Raw genomic sequence first — 23,479 nt, forward strand, 5'->3', positions numbered from 1 at the left:
TGTAAGTTAAAAGAGATTTGTATTCCTCAAGCTCGATGATATCGATTGATTAAATTGATTTTTTATGAAATTCTAAAAATAATATCTAATTCTATCAGTATTTAAGTGGTCGTCGGGGTACTAATCAATCGCTCATATCTTTTTTTGGTCACCACTTTTAAGAATGAGTAATAAGTATAACTAACTAAGTATAACTCATCTCCTTTTTTTGGGTAACCACTTTTAAGAATGAGTAATAAGTATAACTAACTAAGTATAACTATCTGTTTTGGATTTTTTCCTCGAAAGAAAGCATTAATGTAGACAAAGTTGGGTATAAAAACAAAACTACGTGAATACGAGGATCCATCAATAACACTTTATCAATTTTAATATTAATTATATACACTTACATCCATTACTAGACTTACATACTTTCTCAGATTGTTAAGTACGCTCACAAATGTACCAAAACACCCAAAATAAAAACTAAAAACGCAGACACGTAGCCAGTTTTTATGGTTAAAAAACCAGCAATTCTGGAATCTGGATCAAGTTTTTAAACTTGGCAAGATTTTCAGCGAAAAAATGCTGCATTAGTGCTGTGAATTTTGAATAAGAAACATTGCTCTAAAAAGTACCAAGAAAATAAATGCTAAACGGTTAATCAAAAATATATACTATCAAATCAAAGAATATATTTTGACTATTAGGTTATAGCTTGGCTCGTTTTGGTGAACATGCACTCTAGAAGCCTCTAGGGGACTCTAAAGAACTAATGGTCAATCTTACCAGCAAAAACGTGCAGTGTAAATATGGGGTTAGCACTGCGAACTAGCTGACAGTACCCACTATTTAAGAGGCATACTCACCATGTAATATGAACTCTCATCCGTGATTTCATTCATAAAACTGAGCAAAGAAATCTACGATTTGAAAATCAAGCTAAATCTCTCCCAACATATATAGGAGTTAAACAATAACACGTATCAATAATTCCCATTATTTTATTCAATACTGAAGAGCACCAAATAGCAATCAACTTCACGAAGCAGTCATGAGGAAGAGAAGGCCAAGAAAAATACTACAAGTGGGGTAATCTGACAATTTGGACACTGCATTTGTCAACCCATAATAGTTTCTTTGTCCCTACGATTCTACAAACATTCATCAAAGCAGATCAGTGGTTGCACGTGCTGTAAAGTTGCGCGGCACGTGACATGAAGTACTCTGCACGTGCAGGTTAAGTAGCCCAGGCTGCCAAGGCTGCCATGTCCTCGTCCTCTTCTTCCTGGGCAGCTGATGTGGGTACTGCGTTGGGTACTGAGGGCAGGTCTGGTACGGCGCTGTCTGGAATATCCAGTAACTGGAGGGTAGGGGGTTAGAAGGGAAGTAAGGGAGGCTGTCTTGGATCAATCGGTCCCAAAAGTGTTTTTATAGTAATTTAGTCAAATCCAGTTAAGAAAAATTGTAAATTGATGTCATCTAAAGAGAAAAATGAGCTCTAAAGAAAGGGAAAAAACCCTAACCTGTCTGTCCATATCCTCCTGTTCCATTCCCTCCAACTCTGCCATCAACTCGTCCTCGTCCATTTCCATACCGAAGCCCATGGGAGAGCTGATTGCACTGGAAATCTCGTTAGCTAGCTCTTGTTGCTCTGCTATATCGTCCATCAAATCGTGTACCTGAAGTTTTGGAGGAATGTTATTTGTTATTAATTAAATGTTTTTTAATAAAATTTAAGAAGCGAAATAAGAGAAATGATTTCAGGCTGAGATAATATGATTTAAAACTATATTTGAAGGAAACGTGGCTACAAAGTAAGAAATATCACAAAACAAACCTTGTCAATATCTCCAATCTGCTTGTGGGCACCTTCCAATGCCTTGGCAGCGAAGCCCATGTTTTTAAGTACTTCAGTGTTGGTGTTAGCGTTTTCTAAAGCTTCACGCTGGAACTCTATTGTACATAACGTTCCATCTATTTTATTTAGTTGTTCTTCGTACCTGGTTATACAGAGTTTTTATTTAAATTTTAACTATTTTATTTAAATTTAAACTATGTAGAAGGTAAATTATAATGCAGCCTAGCATGCTGTGTGCACAGAAGTTTTGTAAATCTGCATTCTGTATATTATCTGCATATTATTAAATTATGCAGGTTTTAACAGTTTGTCATAGCGTAAGCTGGAACCATCAAAATTTGATAAAAACAGCTAGAATGATCTTTTAACTTGATAGCAAGTCAAACAAACCTCTTTTTCCTTTTTAAAGCATTAAGTGCGACCCTCTTATTCTTCATTCCAGCTGTTTTTGCAGTTTTCATCTCTTGCGTTATTTTTGCTTCTAAAAAGTCTGACTTCTTCTGCAACATCATCTCAGTGTCTTGAAGTTTCTGGATTGCATCAGCGGTGGTGGGAGTGGCCTCCTTCTTTTTCCCAAACCACGACATGGCCCTGCTAGGATACCGCCGAATGTTTTAGTTAAAAGTGTTTTAGTTAAAAATGTTTTAGTTAAAAGTGTTGTAGTTAAAACTGTTTTAGTTAAAAGTGAGATCAACTGTATTATTATATAGAGTAATTAAGTACTGTACATATTTATTTGCTACTATATAGACTTATATTATATGAGAAGCAGTAAAATTTTACTTTGATTTTTAAAACTTGCGTAATTAAATATCTTGCAGTTTAATGCTTGGTTTTTCGAACGATTTCGTTTAAATAAACGAACTGACGTACTGATAAACGACGATACAAACTTACCAACTTACCAATAAACATGACATATCTTACACAATTACAAATTTCTTTCAATTATTATAACATACAATAGATAAAGTAAGCCAATTGAGAAACCACTTCTTTGTTCAACTTATACATAGTGCACGATGCACAGCTAGTGCACGATGCACAGCTACTAGCTAGTGCACGATGCACAGCAAGTGCACGATGCACAGCTAGTGCACGATGCACAGCTAATGTGTTATTCTAAATCCAGTCAAACATCTTCCGGAGTAGACATTTTAATGGTCCATACCCAAATTTGAGTATGTTTGGTACTCATAACTTGATTTATTAAGGGATTGCCCCCCCCCCCCCCCAAGAAGCTCCGGTAATAAAAGGACTGTTAGCTGTTATTTGTTGTTGTTTAGGAAGCAAACTTGTCACATAGCTCAAGTAATATACAGGTCCACTAGAGCTGGAAGTGTAACAGGCTAAATTAACAGTGTACAATGCAGGGTTCTAATGATGTAAATTTCAGTTTTGTTTATTGTGTTTGTTTCGAAGACGCACATGGAATTGGGGCACAATTTAATGGCACATGTAAAACTGTTACATTTCAGTGAGCGTGTGTACTGAGAATGTGTTTAAACCAAGTTAAGTCAGTGTAGCTCATTAGTATGCTTGGTAGTTGGTGCATTTCTCGATGAGGAGAACAATTTTAAGAGTTTGATTTCTTTTTACCTAACATCCTTTAGTTTTTATTATCATTTTCTGATTTAATTGGAGTATTAACCCTTATCTTTATTAGGTACTGAAGATGTCCGAAAATGTTTTACCAATGATGTTATAAAGATTTTGTTGGAACTTTTTAACTCATTCGTTGTCTGACTGTGGGAATTATTGATTTTTGATCAGGAGAACAATTGTGTGCAAGAAGTGTGCAATCTTTCCGTATATTGACATTCCGCGTGCTCCATATCTTACGTCAGGTTAAGTAACGATTGTGGTACAGATTACAGATTACAGAACGCTTATAATGTAAAAGATCATATAGAAAACCTGTCTGTGAAGGGCTGTGAAGCATCTTAGATACCGTTGTCAATGTAATTCATCAGATCGGCGAGATTAACGCATGTTTTAAAATATTTAGTAGAATTTGATATGCAGCACCGCATTTAAAATAGTGCATTAAATATCGGTACCAAGCTAGTGCACACACACACACACACACACGGTACCTTCTCCGGTACCAAGCTAGTGCACACACACACGGTGCCTTCTCCGGTACAAAACTTTTATTAGCTGCCGAGATCGAGAGGAATCACCTCTCCACCCTCTCCTCCTCCCTCCCCCTCTCCCCTCCCTCCCTCCCTCCCTCCCTCCCTCCCTCCCTCCCTCTCTCCCTCCCTCCCTCCCTCCCTCCCTCCCTCTCTCCCTCCCTCCCTCACCGCGCATGTTCTGATATCTCCTCATCTCCTTGAGCACAACACAGCACCTCTCCCTCCCTCCCTCCCTCCCTCCCTCCCTCCCTCCCTCCCTCCCGGGAACCGGTCAGGAGGGCGGAAAACGCGTGGGCGGAGGTCGCGTAGGCGGAAGACTTGAGGGCGGAGGACGCAAGGGCGGGAGTTTCCTAAAAGGTTGGACACGAGGGCGGAGGTCGCGAGGGCGGAGGTCGATCCCATGATTTGGGCGGAAGACTCGTAAAACGATCACATGTCCTAAATACCGTTGTGTTATATGAGATCATGACCATGGTGATTCATGACGTGAGTCGAAGTTATGTATCACGTGACTCGATTCGATAGTTTGACTCACATGACACAAGGGCTTCTGGGATATGATCAACAGTTTTCACACGAAAAGATTGCACAGTGAAACGAACAATTTGAGTCACAACGTCAGAATCTCCTAGTCCAGATGGAACAGTCCTCGACAGACAAGAAGACCTTAGCGAATTCGCTTGGAGAGCAGCAGCCTAAGAGGAGGAAGGCCAATAGCGACAAGGATAGAAGAATCTTCAGCATAGTTCAGAACTACCATTCGTACGAGGATGATGTTGTGCTATGTGAAATGTTTATGTTATTGTGATATTATTCTATTCGGGTTTGACAAAATTGATTGATTACATTGTGATTTATATTACCGTTAAGCGTTCTCTATAAGTATAACCCTGTGTATTTTGTTTGTAAAGTTACAAAGAATTCGAAATCAGTACCACTAAAATGATTGAATATAACTTTGATTGAATATAACTTATATAATTTATACAATTTGAAGTACGTTGTGTGATGTTTCCGGTTTTGTAGTATTACCAGTCGAGCATTTAGGACATGTGATCGTTTTACGAGTCTTCCGCCCAAATCATGGGATCGACCTCCGCCCTCGCGACCTCCGCCCTCGTGTCCAACCTTTGAGGAAACTTCCGCCCTTGCGTCCTCCGCCCTCAAGTCTTCCGCCTACGCGACCTCCGCCCACGCGTCTTCCGCCCTTGTGTCCTATACCCCTCCGTCCCTCCGTCCGTCCCTCCCTCCCTCCCTCCCTCCCTCCCTCTCTCCCTCCCTCCCTCACTTACCGCGCATGTTCTGATATCTCCTCATCTCCTTGAGCACAACACAGCACCTCTCCCTCCCTCCCTCCCTCCCTCCCTCCCTCCCTCCCTCTATCCCTCCCTCCCTCCCTCACTTACCGCGCATGTTCTGATATCTCCTCATCTCCTTGAGCACAACACAGCACCTCTCCCTCCCTCCCTCCCTCCCTCCCTCCCTCCCTCCCTCCCTCCCTCCCTCCCTCCCTCCCTCCCTCCCTCCCTCCCTCCCTCCCTCCCTCCCTCCCTCCCTCCCTCCCTCCCTCTCTGCTCAACCTGTATATGTAGTAAAATTAGTCCAGCCTAAAACCTTACTACCTTGCTACTTAATTTTTAATTTAGTTGGACTGTAGTTCCCTAATCATCGCTGGTGATGTTTCATAATTTTTTATAGATGCGTCTTGATCGTTTGAAAATTGCTTCGATTGAATATAACTTATATAATTTATACAATTTGAAGTACGTTGTGTGATGTTTCCGGTTTTGTAGTATTACCAGTCGAGCATTTAGGACATGTGATCGTTTTACGAGTCTTCCGCCCAAATCATGGGATCGACCTCCGCCCTCGCGACCTCCGCCCTCGTGTCCAACCTTTTAGGAAACTTCCGCCCTTGCGTCCTCCGCCCTCAAGTCTTCCGCCTACGCGACCTCCGCCCACGCGTCTTCCGCCCTTGTGTCCTATACCCCTCCCTCCCTCCCTCCCTCCCTCCCTCCCTCCCTCCCTCCCTCCCTCCCTCCCTCCCCCTGATATCTCCTCATCTCCTTGAGTACAACACAGCACCTCTCCCTATCTCCCTCCCTCCCTCCCTCCCTCCCTCCCTCCCTCCCTCCCTCCCTCCCTCCCTCCCTCCCTCCCTCCCTCCCTCCCTCTCTCCCTCCCTCCCTCACTTACCGCATATGTTCTGATATCTCCTCATCTCCTTGAGCACAACACATCACCTCTCCCTCCCTCCCTCCACCCCTCCCTCCCTCCCTCCCTCCCTCCCTCCCTCCCTCCCTCCCTCCCTCCCTCCCTCCCTCCCTCCCTCCCTCCCTCACTTACCGCGCATGTTCTGATATCTCCTCATCTCCTTGAGCACAACACAGCACCTCTCCCTCCCTCCCTCCCTCCCTCCCTCCCTCCCTCCCTCCCTCCCTCCCTCCCTCCCTCTCTCCCTCCCTCCCTCACTTACCGCATATGTTCTGATATCTCCTCATCTCCTTGAGCACAACACAGCACCTCTCCCTCCCTCCACCCCTCCCTCCCTCCCTCCCTCCCTCCCTCCCTCCCTCCCTCCCTCCCTCCCTCCCTCACTTACCGCGCATGTTCTGATATCTCCTCATCTCCTTGAGCACAACACAGCACCTCTCCCTCCCTCCCTCCCTCCCTCCCTCCCTCCCTCCCTCCCTCCCTCCCTCCCTCTCTGCTCAACCTGTATATGTAGTAAAATTAGTCCCGCCTAAAACCTTACTACCTTGCTACTTAATTTTTAATTTAGTTGGACTGTAGTTCCCTAATCATCGCTGGTGATGTTTCATAATTTTTTTACTGAGAGGGTTCTGGGTTAATACTTTGCTTCGTTTTAACTGGCGATTGCTTGTTTCTTACTTAGGTTTCTTACTTAAGTTTCTTACATTACTTAAGTTTGTTACTTAGGTTGGCAATAATATTTCCATATAGATTTTTAAAAGTTATTCAACATTCTTCATTCTTGCTGTCTTTTAACAGTTCGAAATTTTAGCATTTCATATAAGGACAATTCCACGATAACGGTAACCAGTAACAAAATAATAAAGTTTGGAGGTGGTTTGGGAGAGATAGAAAATCTTTAAGATATTTGACCATATTTTCAGGGGCAAAAAACCGTTTGTTGATATCTAGCCTAGTTTAAAAACTGTAGCGCGTCAAAGTTGGCTTAAATTTAGTGTATCTTTAGTGTGAATATCCAGTTATTTTCCGAAAGATTTTAGGGAGCTTTATTAATCGTAGAATTCGATATTTTATCCTGTATATCAACCTAGTGGGCTTCAGATAGAAGGCCAGCCTAATTTTGAGGGCCAAATTTCTTTACTTTTTGAGTGTCTTATGATCAAATTTTTCCTCTTCGCGTGTGAATAACGCTACCAAATAGTGAAAAATGTTTTACTGTGGCTACACTATAAGTCTGTTTGATTCGTAACTCTCTCTCTAACGGCAACTTTAGTCATCTATAAAGGTCAGAAAATTTCATTCGTTTTGTCACACTGGAAGTGCAAAAAGTAGGGGTAGTGTGATTCACAGGTAGCGTAATTCACAGCTTGGTAGTGTAATTTACACAGCGGAAAATTAATAAAACAAGTGGTTTAAATGCTTTGTTGTGAAATAAATTGTACTTTCAATACTTCCAGGGCAATTCCAGGGACCTATTTCCAACAACTGCCTGAAAGTGTTGGTAATTTAATCGAAATTAGGGTTCCGCCAGGGCAAAATGTGCCACTTTTAGACCTTAAATCGCAAAAATAATGATTTTTAAATGGATTAGGACATCAAAATTGATTTGAAAGTGTTTTATAGTCATTGTTAGGTCTGGGAACACTTATTTGAGTAATTTAAAGGCTTATTTTCAGAAAATATCAGCAATTTGGGGCTAAAATTACCTTATTTTCTTGTCATGTAACTAAATTTTGCTCAAAAGAGCAGTGTTTTTGCCCCAAAAAATTCTAATTTTTATCAAAAACCATGTATAGAGGTATCAAATTAAAGCTCTTGATGACCTCTTCACATTAAAAACACAAAGAAGTAGTTTAGAATTGATATAAGTGATAAAATGGTCTAAAAATGGATTCAAAAAGTTATAAATTTCGCCCAATTTCTGTCTAATCATGAACCTTTGAGAGCTCATAAAAAAATCATGCCACAATATTACACTGTTCATTTTTCTAGGATTGCTCTAAATGTCCTATACTTACAGATAGATCAACTTATAGATGCTTACCAAAGTTAACTTGCAACTTATTTTTGTAGTTTGTCCTAAAAAATGGCAAAAAATTGCCAAAAAATGCAATTTTTAACAAAATATGAGGTAAAATTAATATTTGAGGTCAAATATCCATTTAATCACTATAAAAACCTTTTTAAACGTTATTTTGGGGCAAGATACCCCTAGAATACATGTTTTGTGGTATATCATACCCCTTAGTCATGCCTATATCTTATGTCTACCTCGCATGGGCGCCCGACCACTGTGGTATGGCAGTAGGGTGTAATCTACACCATTACCAGTATCTAATTGGACCGATTAGTAGTCAATTTAATTTAAAATCAGTAATAGTCAGTCTACTTCACCATTTTACAATAGCAGCAACCAAATCAAGAACAAGCAAACATCAATACAACGCACAAACAGAGCAACTGGGCAGAGTGTGAGTTACACTACGTCCAAATGTGAATAACGTTTACTTCCTATATTGTCCCTGTACTACACACATTCCAAAAATTTATGTTAGGAAGGACATAGGAAGTTGAAAAAATGTGTACTTTATTGTGATCAAGCCTTATTGTAACTTCTGCTATTACACTGGGGCACGAATTGCAATTTTAAGGCAAGATTTCTAAAACACCAAATTATGCCTGTGAATAACGCCTACTTTTTAAAATGCTGCTCACATAAAAAGTATAAGAGATAGACATTAAACTTTTGTTGCCACATCATCACAAACGTTTAAACTTCATTCTGACTTTATATTATCATGCTGCTAATGTTAGCCTACAATTAGCATGCAATTAAAAGCTAAATTTTGTGCAAAGTGTGAATTACACTACGTGGAATTGCCCATAAATGGCTTTATTCATGGCAGAATAGTTGGTGTTTTCAGACTTAGAATTTTATTAGTTTTAGTGGTTTCCATATATTTATAGGCTCCCAAAATTCGTCATATATCGGCATATGCATAGCTTCTTTCATTCATGGATATGAATAATTGTAATGATAAAATTAAAGAAAATTAAGATATGAAAGAATTTACATGATGTAAACATGGCAACGGAACTACTCCTATAAGCATGACGAACAAGGTTCATTAGGTCAGTATATTTACGAGAAGGCCTGACGAGAAGCCCTATTTTCTTAAGAAATCACGATGGAATTCATTCTCACATAAGGCATAACATATTTTTTACATGTAACATTATTTACATATTTTCTGTAGAATATTAACTTATAAACTCATAACTTATGACTTTATGAAAAGTGGCATTTTTATCAGGTAACCAAGGCCGGAATCTTCAAATTCCGTCTACTGTGCAGCGTGCAAATATCTTTGGCTTGCGAAAAATTAACTTGAGATATGATAATAGTTGAATATCTAAATAGCTTTGTAAAAATCACCTGGGCCTTAATTTACAAGGCCAAGACGGTACGTGATTGGTGGAATGTGCAAGGTATGTGATTTGCAAGGTTTAGGTATTTAATTGAGAAAGGGAGTTTCTGAACAGATGAGATGTCATCGCCGTTTTAGCCATAGACTTTTGGAACTTCCCAATACATGACTTATATTTATTATTTATCCAACATTTCATAAAGAAATTTCGGATTGCAATGACACCCTCCAGAAGGTCAGGCAATTGCGATCCATAATAATTATGCATTTATGGAAAATTCAAAACAATTACAGGAATTCACTTTTGTTTGAGAAAATGATTGACAAATTAATTCATTGAGCACAAAGATAGGGTGTTTGAACAACTTTTTGAACAACTTTTTGATGCCGAGCCTGAAATTTCTGGTATGGTCACTGTTGAGAAATCAGAATGGGATCAGCATTTGTTAAAGGACAAAGTTGATTTGCAAGCTATCTCTCCTTCGCGACCTTTTTTAAAACCCATCTCTATTTTCATCCGCCAACCGTCCCCATCGCCAAATTGGTACTCCACAACAACAATTGAACCATCTTTCTAATAAACACTAAGGTACAGTAAAACCCTGATTTACTTTTTGGAAAATGTTTAACCCCCCTCCCCCTCCGTAATCATTTTTAGACATAGATATTGTGTCAAAATTACACTAACGCAATCATTTGGAAACCACCCTCCCCCCTCGGGCCCTCGGCTGATTACGTAATATGTGAACGACCCGTAAGGGAGTTATTATTAGCGAACATTGTAAACTGATCCGTAGGCTCACCGATCAACATTTTCAAAAACATCATTCAAAAAACTAATCATGAACCATTGATCTACGTAGTGAAGTTCGATAACTTCTGAGAAGACTAGAGTTACACAATACATTCACAAGACATACAACGTAACGTAACCATGGTAACGGTGATATAACAGTTGTTTAATCTAGCAGAGTACATTTTATAGGAAGTAAATTTACTGCATTCCTACGAGTACATCATTTCTAATCATTCATGAACAGTAACGAACTTACTATAATAAAATAAGCATATTTTTGTTGATTTATCATTTTTTGGAGTATTTTCAATCATATCTTTTTACTTTTTTAAAACTTTGTTAAACAATAAAATGCATCAAGTCGGGAAAACACAACTGTTTTGTAGTTAGTAAAAGTTTTACTGAATTTTTGAATGAGAACAATATGCGATTAGTTCGAATCTTGTAGAGCTAAATAACAATATCAATAGTAGTATAACAATGGTAACAATAATAAAATCAACAACTATTAGAGGGTCATTTTCATTGCCTAAAACAATATTATTACCTGATTTATCCCAACATATAATTAATAATATCTGCCCGAACATAGAAATCTGGGTACTCTTGAGAATTTCAGCTGATGGAAGTAACGTTTTCTGGAATTTTGCAGCTATTTTTGAATATTAATATAGTTATGGATCCTACCTAATTACTTACTTAAGGCCTAAGGCTAAAATAAGAAATACTCTAAATATTGCGGAGTTTTACCGCAGAGGTCACAGAGAGCTTATATTGGACGTGCGCCAAGTTCTTGAAGAAAGTGCAGACCTTCCTGTACACTTATATTTTCTCCAAGATTCAATTTCGATATTTTCACCTCATTCAAGTTATAGTTTTTAGGCTGAATCAGTTGTTTCATCCAATTCTAATTTGAGTTATATTATTTTTTGAATTTCCCATCAGCTGATAAACTCACAAGACCACTTTAACACTTTTCAATTTTATAGCAACAAGTCTTAACAACATACGTACAGACAGATTCGTGTGTAAAATATATCCGAATACTTCGTGGACCAGCGATATGGTGCAGCGGAAAGCTCACCTCAGCACATATAATATAGAACATTTCCATGATTTGTGTAACACTATCGGTCCTATACAACCAACCGTTGAGCTCTTTTTACTAGGCGTCTCCTTTGTTTTGTCCTAAAAGGACGTGAAAACCTTCAGATTTCCAATTAGCGGCTCCCTTTTAGCTTTACGGGTGCGATTATTTTAATTCTCGAGAAATCAGTCTAAATAAGTTATTAGGAATAATTCAAACGTGGTAACAGACTTTCTGTTCAACTAGGGAACATCTCTAAATTATTATATTCTATTATGAGTGTTTTAGGTTAGAGCTCAACCGGTTGGCGTATATTCAGACGTCATCATATCAGAGTGACGTCATTATCAACGTCATCAATTCAGTGCGCGCGGCACAAAGCAGCGTGATAACTATCATAATAGTAGCAACCATCACCACTGGCAACGAGAGAAGTGCATCCTCCACACTCTATCTGATATAATTGAGAACATTCTAGATTTATAGAATAAATCTTTCCCAGGAATTCTAACTTGACAGAGATTTAGGAGAATAGTCCTCGAAACATATTATTGATAAAAAGAAGGTGGGAAGCAATATAGTATAATATAATTTAAATCCCTAGTTTTAATTTAGATTAACATGAAGAAGAGGCCTTCCTGAAAACGAGCGTGCACAGGTTAAGGCGTTAACGCTACATTAAACAATAGTGTTTTAACATAATCTAGCCCCAGCTTGATTTATTAATACCTCGTAATCTCTCACGGTAATATTGCTGCTGACCACAAGCGAAGGTACATGTGAATTCAATTTGCGTGTGAAATGTGAATTCAATTTGCGATTTCACGAAAATCTGTGACTTACTGAGTGTTTCTGGAATTAATTACAGCTGTAATTTTTAACATACTTTAAGAATGATGACTATGTGTTTTATGTTTTTGTTACAGGGGATTTATTGGTAATGTCATCGTTCTCGGATTTTAACTTTCATGAAAATCACACAATCGATTTTCAAACTCAATCATGATTCAATTTTAATCACATTTTGAAAGTTGTCTAAATTAAAGCTCATTCCCGAACAAACTGATGACCGTTTACTTAATTTTTAAAAAGAATTTAAGATAAGATAAGTTTCCATGATGATCAGGCAGATCTAGAACGTTCCTACAGTAATTACCTAATTATCGTGTTAGATCACACAACTTTTAGCCCTAAAAATGTGGTCAGCAGTCAGGGTGTCCTGTTTCACGTGGGCGCTACTTTTATAGGTATGATGACGTCATAGTCACGTGGGCTTATAATCACGTGGGCGCTACTGTTATAGGTATGATACTAATATTATGTCATCGTCGTCAAACGTGACAATTCTTGATTTTGTTTTCCTGGTTTTAGAAAATATACTTTTATTTGTGAATATCTGATCAACTGCATTATTCAGACTGATTATTCGACGGAGAGAAAAGTGATGTAAACATTTTGCTTTCAAGAGTTGATTAGCTTCAATTAGATTGATAAGAGTTAATTAGCTTCAATTAGCTTGATAAGAGTTGATTAGCTTCAATATATTCAGTGCAGACACATTCCTCATAATAAATGTTTGTCTATAGAATCAAAGAATTTACTACATCTCAATTATATACAAGGAGACTTAAATCAACTTTAAGTTGACAGGTATCTTGTACACTAGTTAGAACAATACTCGAAAAATCATAACATTTTCTGGCTTTAGTTCTCCACGTGAAGTCCGTTTTTAAGATTTACAAAACTTTTCACACAACTTAAAACTGTCGAGAAAGACGGCAGAAAAGCATCATACAATAAACTGTTCCTCCATAAAACGTAACATTTCCCAAATTGTTTACAACAAAAGTGGGAATTTGAATGCACTTCGATAAACTCATATAGCATTTCCTCAAACATATAACTAAAAAATCAAACCTCGGTTGTGGGGAAATTTTGAAATCTACTCTTTTTGAAAAAATATCTACGATTTCGCCACACGGCAAACACGTTAGCTGGTTTCCTTACTATACATGAAAACATCACTCAAACATAGCAAGATATCAACCTGACATGGAAATATATCCATGGAATCTATCCATAGACAATTGTCCATACAACTCGAATAAAACAGAGATCAAATAACGATCAATGTTTAACAAAACAAATTGTTGAGCAATATTCTCACCCAGCTTCTCTCACAAGATCATTGTAAGCCTGCTGCGAATAATAAACATGCAAAATACATATAATATCATGATTAACATGATCCCTATAACCCAGGAAAACCCACATATTTTCCAAATTCCTAAATCCAAGGCCCCATTATAGGGCCCCGGCCGACAAAGATAAACAAATGGTCAATATACGTTAAATAGGCACAATCACTTTCTTTTTTGACTCAGATTTGTATCAAATTTTAAAAGCTACAAGTTCATAAAATTTAGTAAGATTTTGCCAGTTTCGATAGTTCTGGCGAGTTAATTTTAGTTAGTTTTAGTGATTGCGCCTATTTCCCAATGATCTGCATCTGATCGTTCATAACACAAACATACTTAACTGGACAACTAGAAACCTTCCTAGTCTTTACTTTCACAAATAACTGGGTCCACATTCTTGAGGGTGAGGACCCACAAACATTCTTCTTATCAGGCAGAAAACTTAAAAATTAAATTTAAATTTACTTCTCGAACAATCAGATGCAGACGTAAAAGCTAAGAAACATATCAAGGTAAGTCAGGGGATACTGCTCATTTGCACAACTGGCAAATTATTTAAAATCTCCTGACTTGAAAAGTAAACATTTACCTTACAGTAAATTAATTAAAACAGTTCTTGCTGGCGGACGAGGCCAGCAGAGTAGGTAGATATTTCAACTGTTGGTTGAAATATCAACAGTTGATATTTCAACTGTTGGCATCAGAGCATCTTACAGCTCAAACAGCTAAATTATAAATTTGAAAACTGGGTGGGCGCTCAAACTCATATGTTCCACATTAAACATGGGGTAATTATGCAACTAATTGGGATAATTATGCAACTAAATATTTGCGGTGTGCTCGGTCAGTTTAAGCACCCACGATGTCACGAAAAAACCTTCATAACATTGCATATATAACATTGTGATTAAAATCTGTGTGTGATCACATGTAATAAACTTAATAAATCTATTTTAGAAAAAAATACCCCGTTTTTTACGACTTGGCGGCTAAGAGCTTGTAAGTTTACTGTAAAAATTATTTAAGAAATATTACAGGCCACAAAAATGGAACGTAAACAAATTTAATTTAAAACCCAGTGCAACTAATACTATCCAATTACCCTGAAGCTTTGTCGCATGACAAAGTCACTTTTTGGAATCTTTTTAGGGGGAATTCCCAAGGGCATGCCACTAATATAACACATAACTGACAAGCCCAAAGATTTCAGAAAACTCACTCCAAAAAATCGCCGATGACACGGCCCTTGGTATACAATGTATTACAACTCAATATAGATCTTTTACACTAGAAAAGATATTCTGTTTGATAATATAGCAAAATGTTAACTTGAACATTCGTTCCGTACTACAGGTAAAGGGGTCAGAGAATACTGCCTGTTAAGCTCCAATAATAGCACAAGCCCCGGATATAGCTAGGTTCCCTTATATGGGCATCACGTGTTCCCTTATATTATGGGAATCACGTGTTCCCTTATATGGGCATCACGTGTTCCCTTATATGGGCATCACGTGTTCCCTTATATGGGCATCACGTGTTCCCTTATATGGGCATCGCGTGCTAGATGGTTATTCAGCCACAATTTCAACATTTAAAGTTGAAGAGCACAGGTGTGTTATTAAGAATCCTAGTATGGACTTTAAAGCCTTTCAAGACTTTAAAGTCTGCAAGGCTGTTTTGTAGCTTTCAGGGGCTTGTATTGGGAGGGAAAACACGTGCAACACGTGCAAATCCCAGCGACATCTAACAAACAAGCTATCAAAAACTGAGAAACAAAATAACATGTTGGTTGAACCAACGCCAATAATTGGTGATCTGCACCAGGATAACATCACAGTCCTGAGTGATATATTCAAGAGAAAGCAAGTACAACAACATCATTGTTGGTGTGTATTTTGATATAGTGAAGCTGAATGGTAATTCAAGCTGATCACTTTTGTTATTGAGGTTTAACAGCACATTCAGTCCGCTTGGTGTCAGGGTAATGCAAGAATCAATTTCATTTAAAATGAATTTCAAGCAGGACAAGGTTTATTTTGGCTAGAAGCCTATCTTGAAGACTGAATGTGCGACCTAAAGTGGTACGTTCCTAATCCATGACTAGCTAACGTATTTTTGTGTCTACTTGGACCAACTAATCACTAATAAATAAGGCATGTGTTGGTCAGGACTTGGACTCTGTTAGAATGGCGTTCTGTTCTCAGAATTCTTCTGCTACCTAATTTCTTCCCTCTGATATCTTCAAATACTGAAATTGGTGTAAAGTTTTAGAAAAAGTGACAAATTGAAGAATATAAATTAGGAATGTTATGGTTAAACCTTCATCATGGAACGCAATTATGAAACAAACAACAAAAAGAACTTTAAAAAAGCCAACAACTTACCCTTCAATAAGATCTCTTTCTTGCAACTTCAGTATAAGTGGCAGGAAGGTGAGGAGACCCTCCTGCTCAGGCTTCCCACTTGGGTCCAACACGTCCGCAAACTTGTGGAACAGGCCTACATTCGTGTCTTTCAGCTCTTTTAACACCGCATTCATTTGCATCAACCGACCAAGGTTCAACTGGGACGCACTCTTCTCTAGGATATCCTGCTTAACAGTCATGGTAGGAGGAAACACTGGGCTGTGCAGCTCCTGGGTCTCCGAATCTGGGGTCCTGGATCCAGTGGAGGATATCTCGGGACTGGAAGGATAGTTCATGAACTCTGAGTGCATCACAACTGGCTCGAACTTCCTTTTCATCGGCTGTTCATGTTCGTAGTTCAGTTTTAGAACGGGAAGGTGGCCAGCAACTGGGACGAATGCTCCTCTGCAGGCTTGGAAAGCTGAAACTCTTTTAGCGATGGGTCTGATGGGTTCATAAGACTCAGGAGAGCTAACTGACTGTGAGCAGTCGATGGCAAGACGTTTGGGTGAGTCACCACAGCTATCTGAACCATCCGAGGACTCGCCATCGGATCGAGAACGTTTTCCAAGAACTTCAGAAAAGTCATCTGAGCTAGAGTCGAGGCTGGCGCGTTCAGGGCTTGGAGCCATCATCATGGGGCTCTTTGCTCGGGCTGCCTTGTAGACCTTGCCTCGCTTTTGTTTCTTACTCCACAGCTTCTTGACATCAACAAGGTACATGTCACCAGTCTTGAAATCCTCATAGGCAAAAGGCCACACATATACTTCAGCATAGGCATCGGGGGTACCCTTCTTTTGAGGATACCCTCTTGCCGTGACCCAGAGATAATTCTCTCCGTCGTACAGTCTGCAAGAAACCTTGAAGAAGCCTTGAGTCTTCATTTGCTGTTCACAAGTCTCTATGACACCCATGTCTTCAGGATGAAGCAAGGAGAAGAGGTTAACACGACCCGCTCTTTGGTGCTTCACACTCTCTTCAAGGAGGAGCTCAAGCCAACTATGAGACTTGATGACGTCATAGTTGGAATCAATCCAGACCTCGAATCCAGAGTTGAACATGAAGGGATCCCGAATAGAATCCCGCTTGTCCTGAATGAATCCGTATCCGATGAACATCTTGACCTGCGAAGCAGCATTGAACATGACCTTGCCTCTGAAGAACATGGAAGTAGGCTGTTTGTTCTTCTTGCTGTACTTCAGTTTCATCTCCATGTGGCTAGAGTTCTGTCTGAACACCTTGTGGAGGATCTCGTCAGTGTTGAAGCAGATCTGGTTGAGGAATGAGCCGACGTGGCACATGTTGAAGGGCAGCGGGTGTTCTGACATCTTGTGAGTGATGTGGAGTACTCTTCCGTTCTCATCAAATGCTAATCCTAGGTAGTTTCCAACCTCATAAAACATGTTGGGAGACACAGTTCCTTCTACTTGGTTGGGAAACCTGTCAATGAACTTGCTCAGCTTGAGGAGAGACACAGCTGTGGAGAGACATTTGTTGATGCTCAGTTTCTTGAAGCCCATCGCCTCGTTCAGCTCGCCCATGTACTCCTTGAATTTGTCCCGGTTGCATTTCGACCTCTTTTTCTCGTTCTCCTTGCGGTACGTACCGAACCCTGGTCCTGTTGGTGACCCTATGTTGCAGCTTGTATCTGTGATGTTTATTGTATTTGACAGCATTTTGTTTGTTTTATCGATCGGTGCTGTAACATTGCCTAGTGGGAGATCAGTTGGTTAGACATAATGATTTGTAATAGTGGAACACTTTCTTGTTAATTTATGACGTTAGGATTGTTTGTTCTTCACAAAGGCAAGATCTAAGTTGATCTTAATGACAATTTGTTCAGTCCAGCAATTCTTGAAATTATATTTGACGCGCAAAAATATTCTGAGACGACGGAGTGTGTTGTTCAATAGTGAGATTTTATTTTAAAATTCACAACTTTATGTTCAAAGTATAGCAGGCTAAGCAAATAACTGTTCCTCGACGGATAATATTTCATACATCAATTAATATAAGGTAAGTTGAGTTGATTAAGGTAAGTTGAGGGAATGTGGTAAACACGTGTAAACGTCACGCACAAAAGATACGGAAGGAGAGCAACACGAAGTAAGAAATATTTTGAAGGTTCTGAAATCTGAAAGCTGTTATATGGCTCTATTAATATAAGGTAAATTGAGTTGATTAAGGTAAGTTGAGGGTAAACACGTGTAAACTTGCAATGTGTATAATTGTAACCTATTTTAAGTGTGGGATAAAGTAAACATTTAACAGTGGAGTCAGATAATTACGGGCTAACGACATAGTCACATACATATAATTATGTATCTGACAATACACAACGCCATTTAATATACTCATAGAACGGAAATGTTAGCTAGTTTACCATTTCAACTTACGGGACTCATGTTAAACAGTAAAGTTATACACATTACAAAACTGAATAAACATTTAACACGCGAATCAATATATATGCAAATACGATACGAAAGTGAATGCATAATAAACCAGCCATGTATTAAATACATCAGCTAATGGCTAACACTATATAATACTAAATGTGCGTGACCACTAAAAATACTCAATGTATACACGCCGCAGCATTCAACGTAGCAAGATAATACAAAATAAATTTGTCAAAATTGCAACCTCATACAAAATAAAAAGGCGTAACAAAAAAACCTCATACAAAATATAAAGGGAGTGATAAAAATAACTTGAAAGCAACAAAGTAACAAGGAAACTACAAGGATACTGCACTGGATAGTACACACTACACATACTGTCAACCACAATAAGCAGATGGCGTGGCCACGACTTGTTATTTCAAGACACTCACGTACGGGCGAGCGAGAGAGTGTGAGAGAGAGAGAGAGAGAGAGAGAGAGAGAGAGAGAGAGAGAGAGAGAGAGAGAGAGAGAGAGAGAGAGAGATAGTGAGAGAGAGATAGAGATAGAGATAGAGAGAGAGAGAGAGAGAGAGAGTGAGAGAGAGAGAGAGAGTGAGAGAGAGAAAGAGAGAGAGAAAGAATGTAAAACGAATGTAAAAGATAGTGGCTAAGAGAGAGAGAGAGAGAGAGAGAGGGTTTAATGTACGAGCCCTGCAATTATTGAGATAATTCAATTGGCTGCTCTTTCTCCAGGAACTCAATAGCAAGAGTTAGGTGTAAGTGTAGATTATAATTAGATCAATCATTGAATAGAGGCCTTATTTAAAGTAAAAAATGAGTAGGATCATTTTCCGATACAACATTTAATTAGGGACTTGTCACATAAACCAAGAAAAAAAAATGGAAACAAAATACAAGCCTCACCAAGAAAAGTAACAGAGTCCTCCTATGGGAAAGTCTTAGACTTGTTTGAAGTATTTGAATTTTACAAACTGACGATGGTTCCGCGGAAAAAATCACGCACGGACTCAAGCTAGGAGGATGTGTTGATAGTTCTGCGGAAAATAACGGATTTTGCGAGTTTCCAACGCTACCTGATGCAATCTGTCGGCTACCACGTTGCCTTCAACGCTACCTGCTAACACTAAGTCACGCACAAAATATACGGAAGCTACACGAAGTTAGAAACATTTGAAGGGTCTGGAAGTGTTGTATGGCTCTATTATATAGTGGGCTATGTAACAGTATAATTTATATATACTACAGGGTAACAGTGTAATTATATACTGCTATACTGATGGCAAAAGTAAAGCTAACGAACTGAGTCGCATCGAGGAGGGAGGCCATATATAGTCGGGCTGGCAAGAGAGAGAGAGAAAGAAAGAGAGCAGCCATGCAATGCTAGAGACACGTACGAACTAAAAGCACGTACGATTTTAAAACACGTACGAACTACAAACACGTACGAACTACAAACACGTACGAACTACAAACACGTACGAACTACAAACACGTACGAACTACAAACACGTACGTACTACAAACACGTACGAACTACAAACAAGTACGAACTAAAAACACGTACGAACTCAAACACGTTCGGCCATGAGCTGATGACGGGTTATAACACTATTAGAGAGCACAGTGTGCAGATACACGTACGCAAGGTGTGGTTCCGGTGCTAATTTGGGTACCAGTACATACAGTTCTACACCGGGTAGTTACCAGTCGTACGTGGAAGGTGGAGGGGTACCAGTGGTACCGGTCGTACGTGTACCAGTATAAGTACCAGCATTGGCACTAAAACCGGTACACATACAAATGAGGACTTAGCAGGTGCAACACTAAATAGCACACTGTAATGAATGGTATATTCTATATTCTTACACAGAACGTCAGTACAGTGTACAGTGCGGCACACTACGTAACCTCACACTCTGCACTCATAACAGAACACAAACATGACATCACTATTATTTCCGTCCCCCGATCATGGCAATAAAATCAGACACCACTAGTAAGAAACACAAAGTAAAATCACACGTCGTGTTAAACAAAAGTCACGCGTGTTAAACTAAAATCACGCGTGTTAAACAAAAGTCAGGCCTGTCTCCTACCGCTATCACCACATGGTTAGATGAAATCACGTACGTAATAATATAGTGCGCATATTATAACATATACCCACGACAGTTTAAACGCTCAACAATTGCTATTACACACTAAATTACAGGCGGGTAACGAGTAGTCACACACAGCATTCTCGCTTTCAAATATATCACATACGGCATATTTAATATGCCGCATATTAGCTCACATACGGTTATTCGCGTAGCTTGTTAGCACTTGAGCAGTAGAACACACAGCATTCTCGCTCTCTCAAATAGATCACATACGGGCTACGGCATATTAGCTCACATACAGTTAGTTGCGTAGCTTGTTAGCACTTGAGCAGATCACATACGGGTTTTTAGGTAGCTTTATAAGGGAGGGGGGGGGGGGGGCAAATATGGGGACGGCTGCACCACGGACAATGGTTTGCACTGGTGGTCCGCGACCCCCTCAAAAGTTTGGTTACGGGACTTATTTATCTCGAAAACAAGTTTCACGAGCAAGGTGACTTGAGATCAGTTTTGTGAAAAGGGAGGGGCCGGGGGAGTGGTTGGTGGCTTGTGATCAGTTTTGTGAAAAGGGAGGGGCCGGGGCCGTATGGGTGGGGGGGGGGGGGGGGGGGGGTTGGTGGCTTGAATACCTCCCTACAAATCTACTGAGAGCTGAATAGGCGGAGATTCATATCATTGGTAAAATAATTCCTGACCTATCTGTCCTAAAATAGTGATCTAACGTGTTACACCAAACGTAGCACTAACCACCAAGTTTCACGGCCCTCATTAGCCTCGACGTGAGTGGCAACGCCCCAACAATTGAATAATTCTCGAAATTTAGCGCCAGAAAGTAGGCAGGAACATCAAATTCTTGATAGGTATGCTGATTTTTGGGCACACAAAACTATGTAGGAGTGCATTAGATATCACATACAAAACCTGGATTCTAATAACATGTTGAGTGACAGGGTAGGAGTTGCTGGAATTCAAAACTAGTGCAGGTACTACCCCGAGTAGCTAACACGGAGATACATATCTAGATAGTATCAAGAGCTAAAGAGCAGAGTAGATAGAGGTTAAATATGAGGGGGAAATCGCTGCAAATAACTTGCAACGCAAAGACTGTAAGTGTAAGGGTATTCGCGGAATGGACATTCTGGCGACACGTATAATTTCGGGTGCACCTATATTCTAGAAGTAGTTGTAGAGCAATACTAAGGTAATGGGACTACTGCAGATATCGAACGCTGTAAAAAGATGACGATCAGACCTCATTATCTTAAATTCTTCGCACGGAATGTTTCTTCCTAGGACACAGATCGAAAGAGAGACCGAAAACAATAGAGTAAAATATCATATCTCCATTGGGGAATGCTTGCGACTTGGTCGAATTGGCAAATCAAGCGGTAATTGGCCAGTGTAGACAGGTCAAAATTAACCAGGAATTAAGTTTTAAAAATAGCTTCGTACGTGGTGGCTTGCAAGCGTGCGCACCTTTAATCTAGTTTACCCTTAATTCGAGAATATTGCAAAATTAGCATTCAACAGGAACAAGACACAAGGCTAGATCATCAGTAATAGAGCGGGGAAAAGTTCGGGAAAATGATTTGTTTCTGACAAATTTACTGAGGATAGACTATCTATATCGAATAAATTATCGGATAATAACGTTACAGGACTGTGAAAATACCGAATACCTTAGTTCCCAAAAATTTGTGTGCCATTAAATTGAGCACAATTTATTTGAGCCCGAAAAATTTGGGCAGAAAATTTGAACTCATTTGGGCGACCGAAAATTTGGGCACAAATTTTTCGAAAAATGAACGATTTTCCACTAAAATTTTAGTTAGATATTTGCCTTAGATCATTATTATTCCTTATTATTCCAGTCATTTTGCTTTCAATTTTAAGCATGTAGGTGGTAGTCTGAGTTGTTTCACATTATAAAATTTACGATCTGCTCAGTAACTACTAAAAAATACAGTGATGATGGCACAGTACAAAATGATAGATATACAATAGTGATATTTAGTCTCTCAATCAGATAGTATATTTAAAAGGGAGGCCAGATGACATAAGGAAAGGCTTTGAGAAGTCAGGTATAACTGATGCTTGTAGATCAGACTTTACGGTGGATGATAATCCATTTGCAGATCTTGTTTAAATCTCTAGCTATCCGTACCTCTAGCCATTTGTTTTATTAGTAGCTGTTAGCTATTCCAGTTATTTCTATTCATTTAAAATATAAGCCTTTTTAATTGGTCAAGCCATGAATGACAGATTAGAAAACTAAAATTTCGAATATTATTTCACTTGGATATGAAGAAAAAGCCATCTTTCTATAGATTTCAGGGCCACGGGCCAAATGCCAAAAGTTTGGTTAGCAAAAAATTTAGCAGACGGAAAAGATTTATGCAATTAATTTGGTCTGCAAAAAATTTGGGCGAGAGGCCCGCTCAAATTTTTTGTCGCCCAAATTTTTAGGAATTAAGGTAGTTTATCAAACTCAGTGATATAACGTGAGACCACAAACAGAATATATTAACTTTAACAGTTTTCATTACAAAAATAGATTAAGTTCTCATCACGAATACCAGAGTTCTGGTTGTGAGCCGGTCAAATCACGTATTATATATTAAATACCCAGGATGGAGGTCAACTAATCAGATAACCGGCCCTGTACGTGAAATCCCGGTCTTGCAGGAATTGTGGGAATTTAGGAAATGCCGTACCGACAGGACACTTGCAGGAATGAGGATCAGGGGAACAAACTCTCCCGGGTCCTAAAATTAGAAGAGGGGTATGACCAGGAGACTGTATCAGTGCTCCTAAGTCAGGTACGGTAAAACCCTGGTGTTGGGGAAAAGGACTAAGTGGTC

General features: G+C 39.2%; 2 protein-coding genes across 2 annotated transcripts; both read right to left on the reverse strand.

Annotated features, from left to right (window-relative positions):
- Window positions 1–309: 309 nt before the first annotated feature.
- On the reverse strand, window positions 310–14,255 carry LOC134824876 (charged multivesicular body protein 4b-like). Its single transcript, XM_063836856.1, has 5 exons — window positions 14,252–14,255; window positions 2,234–2,439; window positions 1,823–1,985; window positions 1,509–1,664; window positions 310–1,345 (listed from the first exon to the last, which is right to left on the reverse strand). Exons 2-5 carry the CDS (start codon window positions 2,428–2,430, stop codon window positions 1,223–1,225), a joined length of 639 nt encoding a protein of 212 aa, XP_063692926.1. The 5' UTR covers window positions 2,431–2,439; window positions 14,252–14,255; the 3' UTR covers window positions 310–1,222.
- On the reverse strand, window positions 13,070–17,816 carry LOC134824875 (uncharacterized). Its single transcript, XM_063836855.1, has 2 exons — window positions 16,089–17,816; window positions 13,070–15,952 (listed from the first exon to the last, which is right to left on the reverse strand). Exons 1-2 carry the CDS (start codon window positions 17,783–17,785, stop codon window positions 15,946–15,948), a joined length of 1,704 nt encoding a protein of 567 aa, XP_063692925.1. The 5' UTR covers window positions 17,786–17,816; the 3' UTR covers window positions 13,070–15,945.
- Between the last annotated feature and the right edge of the window lie 5,663 nt (window positions 17,817–23,479).

The sequence above is a fragment of the Bolinopsis microptera genome, chromosome 13, assembly GCF_026151205.1.
Source record: "Bolinopsis microptera isolate Bmic1 chromosome 13, MBARI_Bmic_1.0, whole genome shotgun sequence".
Lineage (NCBI taxonomy): Eukaryota > Metazoa > Ctenophora > Tentaculata > Lobata > Bolinopsidae > Bolinopsis > Bolinopsis microptera.